This window comes from Chaetodon auriga, chromosome 14 (genome assembly GCF_051107435.1).
Source record: "Chaetodon auriga isolate fChaAug3 chromosome 14, fChaAug3.hap1, whole genome shotgun sequence".
NCBI lineage: Eukaryota > Metazoa > Chordata > Actinopteri > Chaetodontiformes > Chaetodontidae > Chaetodon > Chaetodon auriga.
Window position 1 is genome coordinate 11790800 of NC_135087.1, and position 12099 is coordinate 11802898.

Below are 12099 nucleotides of genomic sequence, written 5' to 3' on the forward strand. Positions count from 1 at the left end.
TAATCCCTAACTTCCAAAATCCAGATGTCCTCCTTGTCCACTCTGTAAAGACACCTAAGAGATCAAAGTCTGATGAAAGCATCGAGCATCGCCACACCTGAGGTAGTCTGTGATTTGACACACTCATTATCAAACCTCCTATTATTGATTTCTAGATAGTTGCTAAACACTCTCCCATGCACACAGCTTAGCTTTTCCATATCCCTAAGTCTCCTCCAATGACCTTTACTGTTAAGATAGAGATAGCTCTCAGCGCATACAGAGGGTTGTGGAGGATTTGCAAAAGAGGACATTTATGAAAATCTTTCTTGAAGCCTGTCTAAGAAATCCTTAAGAGACATGAAGGAAAGGGCAGTGAGTCAGTGTATGGAGAGGACATACTGAGGCTCTGATATGGATGGAATGCTGGGGAAAATACCAGTCTATATGTGCATATGTAATGCAAAGTAAAAAGGAAGTCACACGACTCTATTGAAGTTTTCTCCTTTCCTGTGGCGCCATTGGTCTCCCCAGACATACACTCAGGACATAAATATATTTGAGGAAAACTTTACTCGTGATCCAGCCGGCATAACAAAGATTGATATTGAAATGACCTTCTCTATAGAATTTAGTTGGTATTTAAAGAAATCTACATGCAAGACAATACTTTCTCTAATACTGGCCAGATTTGATTTTTCTGTCAAAACGAATGAATGAATGTGATGAATGATTGTGGAAAATACGCCAAAGGCTGTTGTGTCTGATTTCAGAATGGTGTGCAAGATCACCAGAGTTGGCCCCACAACTGGGGAAAAAGTATGTTTTCATTCTGGCCCACATGATTATGATTATGTTTACAAAGTCGCGCAGTGTTTACTTGCAGTGTTTTATCGTCGTGCAGGAAATGACGGTCCTGTACATTTTTTTTCTCTCTTACAGCTTGCTGGTTTTTGAAGCTGCAGAGGGTACGACTAATTCCGCCTCAGTTTTAGATGGTTATTTGTCACTATTTGTAGTTTGAGGGATTGATTTTCTCCCTCCCACTACATTGATGAAACCCCTCCTGGGGGTTCCTCTGGGAATTCATCTTGTGCTGATAACTTTGGGCTATCTTATCTGGTCACTGTTCAAACAAGAGTGAATGCTCAGATTTGCTTCAGGTGTTTGTCTCCGCATGGGTCCATTTCTTCTTGTTGTTTTCAAGGTTAAAGCCTGATTGATGCTGCTGGTTTTCGCAATGCGGTTTTCATCCAGCTTGTGACTAAATCGCTTAATTCATCTGTTGAAAAAGAACGACGCAAGGGATGATTGACAAGCAAGCCGCAGCACTCTTGTCTTCATTTGTATAATATACGCTCTGTGTTCGGTTCGGTTTCAACAAATCTAATAAAATTAAAGGATAAAATCTGCTTTTCGGAAATTGCCTTTGGAAATGCATGTCTGTGGTTGTTCTGGAACATAAAACTTATCAGATGGTAATGGAAATAAAATAAACATGATCATGCACAGAGCTCAATGTGCGATAGTTACACTAGATTCTGGCTTACAACTGTCAGTGCACCATTGTTATTTTAGTATGAGACCGTTTACAGTAATTAATTAACATTATATATCAAGAAAAGGAATGTGAGGAAGCCATCGAGAGGAAAATGAAACTATCCTAAGACTTTAACTTTAATTCTTGGTTATCCCACCTGCTAATTATACAACCTTAAAGACCAAACACAATGCCACTTGAAATTGGTCCACAAGGCATGGATTCTCAATTTGCCATGCTGCTTTGAACTGTCCCTACTCGACTGGTGGTGCAAGGATCATAAACCAGTAAAACTTCAGAGCACAGGACGCGACTGATGGTGACTAAAGGGTTGCTTGTACTAGAAAAGAAGTGGTCTGTGTCCAAATCAGTCAAGCTTATCCGAATGGCTGCACTCGATGGAGGAATGAAAAGCCATTGTAGAGAAGGGGAAGACGCAATATCATTAAAAATGGAGATTAGCGGTGCACATTTTCCGATAGTGCTGCACTTGGTTGTTCACATGAAAAGTGATAGAAAAAGTTGTGTTAAGGGTGAAAAAGAGAGCCGAGAGAAAAGTCCAAACCCTCCTTGCTCAGAAGTGGTGTGAACATCAGAAAGGTGCTTGGTTGAGGAGGTGTCTGGAGCTATTCGACCATGCGACAAGCAGCACTGACAGAATATACCGGCCCCTTAAGCACAGCAGAGGCCCCTCACCCGTCCAAACAGAGTGGTCTGTAGTCAACACTATCTTATCTCTCGTTAGACTGCAAGTCTGGGCTGGTCGGCAGGGGAGCAGAGCCACATGGCTGCAGAGGGAGCGTCCCATACTTCTTAGAGTCAGCCAGCTGCTTGAGTGAAACGTGATAAACAGATCTATTTCTCTGAGATTGATTGTGTTCTGGCTTTATGTTTGACTACAGCAACTCAATTTTATCGATGAACTATTTTACCACTCCAGCACCAAAAGCGAGCAACTGTAAACAACGTCCTCCTTTCTTGTTTCCCTCGTGATAACTGTGTAGTTTTCATGTAGCTCGTATTAACACGGTAAGAATAACCTTAAACTGGATTGACGCACATTATGTCGAAATAATCTCGAATGAAACTTTCCCTTGTTCCTTCCATAGTCTGCAACCAGTGAGTGTGTGTGAAAGAGCAAGACCTGACCTGCAGCCATACAATCCATCAGCATCAGTCCTACACAGTCTCCAGACTAAACACACTCTCATTACAGTGGCTGTGAACGCCTGCAGGGCTCTTCCTCCATACAAGTTTATTAGTACAAGACACAGTGTACAATACAAAACTAGGTGCACTGGACACTTACAGTAAACACCGCTTCAATGCTGCTGGTATATAATTAAAGGATTTAAATGGCCAGAGCTTGCGGGGAATGACATGGCAATATGATTACTGTAGAACACACTGTACTGCATAAGCCAGAGTTGCTCCAGGATGATGTCATCTCCTTCAGGCCATTGTGGATTCCCGCTGCTTTGTGGGGCAGCATCTGTGCTGTGAAGAGACAGAGAGGACAGGACAGGAACTGAGGCAGGAAGCTCTTCACGTTTTCTTACAGAGCCCAAACAGTTGTCACCTGTATAAAGACCCGTTATGTGAAGCGAGCAAGTAAAGGTCTGAATTCTCGTATCTTGCATTCCTAAGTGCAGTAATTGCCTCAGTGACAAAGTATTCAGTTACACATTTACTTGCATCCTACACCCACGCTGATCCTTATGTCTCACGTTGGCTACGCTGAAACCTTATAGTCTCCCTCAGCGGTTGTGTTCACGGGGGAGGTTGTTGAATTTGGTTATGTCATCAGTGGTAGAAGAAGATCCTTCAGAAGTAGTATTATCAGCTAAATTGAAGTATGAAAAGTACTGATTAAGCAGAATACCCCAGTTTTATTGGGTCGTTTTTTCCTGATGCATAAACACGTACACAGCTTTAATGCATTTAATGTTTGGCTAATTTTAAGCACTTTGTCACAATATATCAGATTTAAAAAATGGGTCATGTGTTGAATGTAAAATCAGTATTTGCAAAGGAACTAATTGTAACCAACAGCATAAAATGAAAACAAAAGTACATGAAACAATGTACTTAAAACTTAAAAGTAACTAACTAGTAAGTTTACTCAAGTAAAGTACAAGTACCTTAAATTTGTGCTTGGGTACAGCACTTGAGTAAACTTACTATTTAGTTACTTTCAAGTTTCAAGTATTTTATTGTCATGTTTCCATATGTTCATCGAGAAAAAGAGTAATGTTACTCATTTCCTCCTTGCGAATGTTCATGTGGACGAAATACAAACCTCGCAATCAATTTTTGTATTTGGCGCTACGAAATTCAATCCAGTGCATGAACTGACTGAACTCAGAACAGTTTGTGTAAGCACAGGGCTGATTCAAGTACAAGTGTATACAAGGTACCCGCAGTTCTAGCCTTTGTTTTCTTGTGTGTCTGTGTGACAAACATTCCAGCACAGTACTCAAGCATCAGCTGTTTACATTCACGACAAGATACTCCAGTCTCAAGTATCCGCTAAGCATCAGACCTTGAGAGACAGAGGCCACATCAAGGAGGTCAACAAACAACCTGACACCCTGGAGATACATTTGCATTGAGTCGAGAATGTTAAGCAACAACGGGGCATAAAATGGCCTTGGAGGCACCAAACACCCGAGTGGTAAAACAACAACCTCCAAACGGCTGTGAGATCCTCCTTATTGTCTGAGCTCCTCTTATCTTGAGAGGGAGAGGAAGACAGCATGATCTTTGAGGAATGAGACCATATAGCGACAGGCGGCCGGCATGACAAATTCTGGGCCGGCTGATATTGCTCGTTTTAGTATCATCTCACAAGTTAAGACAGTGAAATGGGTTTCAGTACCTGGCAACAAATGTGCAAACTATAAATCTTCAGATTCATAAGCTGATATTGGGTTTCACCTTGAGCCACAGCCTGGATAGAAAGTACTCTAAGTCTGTATGGAAAGAGGCATGGGTGGGTTTACCTTATACTTGCAAACTGCTGGAACTTGCTCCAGAAATTCTATGCACAACACTAGATTACCATTAAGTGACTCCATTGTATGGGCTAGATAAACCCCGACTCACTGCATGGCAATAAACAGTGTAACCTGAGTACACAGGATACTCAAAAATGTGTCTGTCAAGTGAAAAGTTCATTTGCATTTTTATGTGCTACCATAACAAACCCCCTTTTCCTCACCACCCACTCTTAGCCCCCCCCCACCCTTCTTTACCTATTGTGAAGCCATCTGATAGCGGCTTCCAGAAGTCCACACCTGTCTCGGGGCTATGCAGAGGAGATGGATCCATGCATTTTGAGCATCAGATAGCCTCTAGCCAGGGTTAGTATTGATCTAACGCTTCACTGGCCCTTTGTGAGAGCAGCAGCTGCTTTGGGGGGCTTTTAGATAAGCAATGCAAAGGGAATTGTTTCTCCTGAAACCCTCTTTCAATGTTCGTACATGAAAACCATCACTTAATTCAACACTCCATCGCTCTGGAATAAAATGTCCTCTCCCTTGACACGGAAAGCAGCAAATAAGCATTAAAACATCAGCCTTTGGGGTATAGGGGAAAGCGCGTGGTATTAGAAATCACACAGTGATAATGCAGCTCTCTGGATTTTCACTGTTTAATCATACGTAATCTCTAGAGTGGAAATGAAATAACAACACAACACGTTTCAGTATCCCACAACTCTCTCTCTCTCTCTCTCTCTCTCTCTCTCTCTCTCTCTCTCTCGTCTTCACTCTCATCACAGTCCCAGTCACTGTATGAGGCAGTTGGGGTTGGCTGGAAGGGAGGGGAGAGGGGGGTATGTTACTGCTGCATCTGTGTGAGGCAGACATGGCGATGAGACCCTCCCTAAGATGACTCATAGGCTGTATGGGCTGACACCAGCACCTCATTCACAGCCAATAATGAGCAATGCTAATGAGCAGGACAGCCACCCTGCATGCTCATCATTAAGCGGTCTTGTGATTCATGTCCAGCATGAACCCATCATATAAAGAGATAAGGCTGGCTGGAGCGGGCTGGGATGAGATACGTATAGACAAGGGACAAAATGCACAAGACTGCAGGTAACACCATCATTTTGCGTGAGATGACTAATCAGTATTTTTAAATGCTTTTGTTGGGGAGTAAGTGTGCTTTTATGCAAGTCAGAATATAATACAGTGTTATTTACCTCCATTCTACATCGGGGGTATATCAGACTTCCATGTGCTGCGTACAAGAACAATTTCCTAGAATTCCACTCAGATATGCTGCCAATACGTGCTTGCAAATTGTGCACATATATGATACCATGCTATCAGTTCATTTGAAATAACCAGCTCTGCCACACGTCTGCACTGATCAGATCAAAAACCACTCAAATGAATCCATCAGGAAAAAAACACCCTGACAGTAAAACATGCATGTGCATGCGCCAACCTCCTGAGACTCCTGCTCCGACACATATATCTGATAAGGCTTAATCAGCACAGGGTGGTCATGATAAAGCATTTCAGCCCTATCTCTGTCTGAGAGAGAGACACAGACAGGGGGTTGCCTCTCCAAGGGTGGAAAGGCAGGAGCCCCTCCATCTCTCAGTATTTCTCCCTAAAACTACCTCTCTTTAGCCTTGTCTTCTTTCCCCCGTGTGCCTCTTTTTCTCCTCCTTTCTCCCTGCTATCCCCACTCTCTGCCTTTCTAGCTGCTTCCCTCTGTATCAGTGGAGACACTTCTTAAGCCCCAGCTGGGGGAAATACGGTGGCTTGGTGGGGGGAGGGTTTCAAAAGGGTAAGTGATTGCCCTCTAGGGGACGAAGCAGAGAGAAAAAAGCAGGACGCCTTATCGCCCCAGCCTCCAATAGCACTGCTGGCTACCACCCAGAGCTGGGGGGGGGCGGGGGAGGGGGCGGAGGGGGGTGCGGGAGACGCCAGCTAGATGCTACACTGCCTCTTGACACAGCAAACTCAGCAGGGAGCCTTCCATCCATGCCTGGCTGTATGGGCTCAACTGCACAGCCAAATGTTGCCATCTGAATGAGTGTTATTGCTTTGCTTGCATGCTTTATACTTACTACATGAGCATTAATCCACATGGATGAGAAATCATAGCATGTTTTTGTTCTTTATGATTCTGTTTTATTTATGAAAAGGGGATTTTTATGTGGAGATGTTATTGCAATTAAATAAACGAGTTGAGGGGACGCAGTAAGTGTTTCCTTGAAGCAAAAAATCCTGTCAATGACGATCTAGGGGATGCTGCAGATGTGTTTTGGGCGCTCACACTCTGCAAACAAGATCTGGAAAGCAGAATGTACTACTGACCTATTTCCTTCATTCAAATGCAGACATGGAAACAAATACGGGGGGGAAAGAACGAACAAAATGTGACACACACTTTGCTACTCAGCGATATCCGTGAAATGCATGAGCTTATACTAAAGTTAATGATAGCGTCGAGTCTAGCCCTAAAGCCATTACCAGCTGCTTAAATGCATCCTTCTACAGCAGGCAGGCAGTCAGGCAGGCGCACCGACGCATCCAGGCGTCTGCAACAGTGTCCAAGCGCCACCTTCAGTATCCAACCATAGGGGATGAGGAGTAAAAAAAAAAAAAAAAAAAAAAAAAAAAGCAAGTAATCACATAGCCTACATCTTTTCCTCCAGACACATCTGCAAAGAGTGTCTGCCTGTCTAGAGAATAACTTCCCCTCTAACGTGCTTTCTTCTCTCACTTTTAAAATAAGGGAATGGTCTTATGTGCGCTTTGGTGCGTAATGCTCATCTCAAGAGCGCATAGTGCTAACTGTGTGTTTAATATGCCTGTCTCGCCCGACGTGTTGCCCCAGACACTGTGTACCACAAATCCCCACCTCCACTCCAATGAGAGCTCGGGAGGGAGGAATAAAAGGGTTAAGGGGAGTCTTGTATGGAGTCTGCTGGGCGGAGTGGAAGGGACGTGATTGGACGGCTGCCTGTGACGCAGGGGACATGAAAAAGCCGATAACTAGTTAAGAAGGCAGTTTGTAACTCTGGAAAAAGAGTGCAGAGCTTGAGACATACATTACGCAGTGGACGCGGACGCACCGGCGCAAACACAGAGAGCTGAGCCGTTTTGGCAGAGTGGGGACTGATAGACACTGCAGCGTCCGGACACAAAGTGACTTGAAACGGAGGACAATGGTGCAGCACACAGACAACAGCGAGACGGACGGGAGCATGTCCAGGGAGGCTACCGATTCGGAGGAGAGTGAATTTATGGCATGCAGCCCCGTACCGATAAACCCGGACTGGTGCAAGACAGCCACCGGTCACATCAAGAGACCCATGAATGCATTTATGGTCTGGTCCAAAATCGAGAGGAGAAAGATTATGGAGCAGTCGCCCGACATGCACAACGCAGAGATTTCCAAGCGCCTTGGGAAGAGGTGGAAGATGCTCAAGGACAGCGAAAAGATCCCGTTTATCAGAGAGGCCGAGAGGCTGCGGCTAAAACACATGGCTGACTACCCCGACTACAAGTACAGACCCAAGAAAAAACCAAAGCTCGACAGTTCAAAATCATCAGCACCGTCTCCGGAGAAGTGCGGCAAGATTGCAAAGACTCCCAGCAAGAAGTGTTCAAAGATTAAGACTAAGAGCGGCTCCAAGTCCTCTCACGGCTACGGCGAGGACTGTGTGTTTCCCAGCTTAAAAGTTACAAAGACTGTGAAAAGTGAGCTCACCGACGAGGACGATGACGACGAGTACGAAGAGGACTACCGGATGGGGATTAAGCCGGGGGACGAGGAGCGCCTGAGGCCGTACAATGTAGCCAAAGTTCCCGCGAGCCCAACTTTGAGCTCCTCGGCCGAGTCCGAGGGGACGAGCATGTACGAAGAAGTGCGGAACAACAACAGACTGTTTTACAATATCAAAAACATTACCAAGCAGAGCACATTTCACGCTGCTTCTGTCTCACCAGCATCCTCCAGGTCGGTCTCCACATCCTCCTCCTCCTCCTCCTCCTCCTCCTCCTCCAGCAGCTCCTCTTCCGGCGAGGACGCGGACGATTTGCTCTTTGACTTTAGTTTGAATTTCGCCCCCAGCGCCCCAGGCTCGGAGCTGGGCAACCCCAATTCAGGAAACCTCTCCCTGTCTCTTGTGGATAAGGACCTGGACTCGTTCAGTGAGGGCAGCCTGGGCTCTCACTTTGAATTCCCAGACTATTGCACGCCAGAACTCAGTGAGATGATTGCCGGGGACTGGCTGGAGGCGAACTTTTCCGACCTGGTCTTCACATACTGAACTGAAAAAAAAAGGTTCCTCTAGTAATAACAGAGAAGGGAGAAAGTAAATTATATATGTGTCCTGGTCAAGTTGTCCCTAGCCCTGCCTCCTGTGGGTTTTCTGAAGGGTCCTGGAGGGAGGTGGAGGACCAGGAGGCGAGGTGAGGTTTGAGGAATGAGATGCTTATGAAGCCGGTAGCAAAAAAAAAAAAGAGAAAAAAAAAAGAAAGAAAAAGAAAAAAAAAGCAAAGTCTGCAGACGCTTTTTTCTGGCAGCATGACAGGGTTTTATGGATTTTTTCCCCCGTAGGTCTGCATTTACTGTTCAGCTTAAACGGACCACAAAAGGGAAAAATACGTGAACTTCTATGCATCTTATCCTCTTAAAAACAAAAAAACTGCAGGGAGCTGAAAACGGACTGTGGACTGACTCAAAGCAAATCTGTGAACTGACAATTGTTCAGGATGTTACTTTACAACGGTTTATGTAATTTCTAAATGCCGCAAATGTTTGTTTGTTTTTTGTAACTGATTCAGTTTACCTCCTGGTTTGGAAAATTAAGCAGCCTAAACCTCTGCAGAATACAGGTGTGGAGGAAACATTTTGATACATAACAGACCTCATCTTTTTAAAAGAAAAGTAAGATATTTTCAGGCATATTTTTGTACAGTTAAAAGGGAATGTTCTTACTGTGCTTTCAGTGAGTTTCAGGCACTTCTTCCCTTTATCATTTGTTTTTAGCATGCAAGGGAGTCCTGATTTTAAGGATTAAGTTAAATTAAAACTTGCATCAAAAATGCCTTGTGATTTCAAACTAGGTTTTGTACAGTTGTAGAGCAGATTTGTTGAGTATTTGTAGACGATACAATGGCATCATGGGGAACACATACCTCAGAGCTGGAACTAGTTTCAAGATTGTATATGTACTGTAATATAGTAAAGTTAGGAGTTTATGTATATCATACTCGTGATATGTGGATGGGTCCCAATCGCAGGTGTGAAACTGGATTTTTGGTATTTTTTATGGCACATACTGTTTTTCCCCCCTCTCATTTTTTTGTGCAATATATACTCTTAAGATACAGACCATCAACAATTGTAGCAAGTGATGGAAAAACAGACTTGTGCACTGTCAACATCATTTCATGTTATGATGCTGAAGCCTGTCCAGGCAGAAAAATAAACAAATCAGCTGGAACTGATACAAAACAACATAATATGGCCTCATGGTGTGATGCATACTATATAAACAGATTGATACCACAATTTGAATGTTATTTGACTCATAAGGATAATGGGCATATCTGACACCAAACAGCTGAATCTGACTGAAAAATTAGGGAAAAGGAGTTCTGCTGCGAAAGGGCATAGTCTGATACAGAGGTGGTCTGGCATTAGTTTGACAAGCAAGCAAAAAAGAACATTCCATAGTCCTGTTTCATAAAATGAAACTTTATTTTAAAACTGAAGACTGCCTTCTTTTTTTAAAACATTAACCATAAACCTGTATTTTTTATTTCTTGCACTTAAAAAAAAGCAGATATTGTTTATTTTTATGTGGGTCTTACATATGAAGTCTGTTTGATAAAAAGGTTTTGGAATATGACTTAATTATATGCCAAGACATTTTGTTGGAAGTTCTAGGCAGTAGTTACTTCACATTCCAAGTGTGAATCTGTCTTTGACTCATCTTTTAATAAATAAGTACCTACCACCATCAACTGTCCTTTCAGTTTGTGAATATATGTACACAAATGTGTTATTTGTTGCGTTTGAAAAGGATGTGATGACAGAATGATGCCTATTTTGTATATAGGCGGATACTCTGAAATGGATGGGCTCAAACTAACATGTGAATTCACATTTAATAAAAAGGAAAAAAAGGAAAACTTTTAAACTGCAGTGTTGAGGTGCTTTACTGTCCCCCTTCTTAAAATGTGCTGTTTTTTTTTTCTTTTTCTTTGCTGAACTTGCTTTCACTACGCCCCCCTTAAAAATGGACACTGCGGCTTTAAGAAATTGAATTGCCCGCTTGCCTGCGCCGAGCGATGTGATTGGTGGGCTTGGTGGTCCCCTTGGAGACGGAGCTGGAAACAGGAGCTGCTCCTTGCAGTGTGTGGGAGCTCTTGGTCTGTCTGGCTTCCATTCAGAAAAGTAGCTCTCTGCCCGGCACAGAACGGCTTGAGAGCTGCGCGAACAGAGGGGCTGAAAAAATGTCTAAACGTGACATATGCTCGCTCGGGGATAAACAGTGGCTCTTATTCCTGACAGATACTGTTTAATCTCTGGAAAACATGGATGGTCTTTTCGCAAACATAATGCGTATGTGAGAGTAAACTCTACAGCTGTGTCTAAATGGCCAAAGTCCACTAATCCTTCATAATGTCACTAGTTAAATGTGTATGGGAACAGGGGTCGTAGGTCAGTGTGAACAGTAAAGATGCCTTAAAATAATGATTCCAGTGGTTGTCAGTTGTCGTCTGTGAGTGCCACAGCTCTCCTCTCTTATCTCTTAGTGCCTGATTTCCACCTGTAGTACCCTACAAAAACACACAGAAGTGGGTCGAGTATACTGTGGAAAAAAAAAAGAAAGGACGGTAGACGTTGCATACACTAATACAATCATGATACTACTTGATTCTTCACCCTCAGAGCTGATTACATTATGACTCAGTCTGAGCTACAAGGATGCTGTTCTAATCAGAACTGTAGCTGCTGTATGTTGTTTATTAGATGAAAAAATAAAAACAATAGCACAACACATCTCAGCCATATATCATGTCATATAAGATACAGTTAGTATAACAAACCGTTCATTTAAAGCATTAATAACATCTTCACAGTGTCGCCGTGCCTGCTGTATGCCTCCAGAGGAGATGCAGCCTTTTGTCTCCTCCGAGGCCTGCTTAGAGAGACCCGCCATTAACAGATTATATATAAAGAAACAGAGGCCTTGGCCACTGAGAGATTTGAGTTCATTACAGCAATAGAATCTAATGATGAATATTTGCCATGCATGGCTGCACAGGTACTAGCCCCCCCATTAAGTCAGTTTGCAAATCTGTAATAAAACATTTATCTAGCTATTACTTTACCTGACCTATTGGTCAAAGTTGCTAATGGGTTCCAGGGCTATTCCCAACAGAAGCTCTACATTGATTTTGTGCTCCTCTGAAATATCTGCTCAGGGCTAATGCCACCGGTACATGTTGAAATGAAATTAGTGACCCGTTGAAATTTCCTTCTATTTCCTCCTTAAATAAATAAATGGAAATCTAGAATGCTCAGGAGACGCTGAG

General features: G+C 43.3%; 1 protein-coding gene across 1 annotated transcript; it reads left to right on the forward strand.

The window, feature by feature from the left end:
- The first annotated feature begins 7485 nt into the window (after positions 1–7485).
- sox11a (SRY-box transcription factor 11a) lies at positions 7486–10691 on the forward strand. Its single transcript, XM_076749245.1, has one exon. It carries the CDS (start codon positions 7713–7715, stop codon positions 8817–8819), a length of 1107 nt encoding a protein of 368 aa, XP_076605360.1. The 5' UTR covers positions 7486–7712; the 3' UTR covers positions 8820–10691.
- The last annotated feature ends 1408 nt before the right edge of the window (positions 10692–12099 follow it).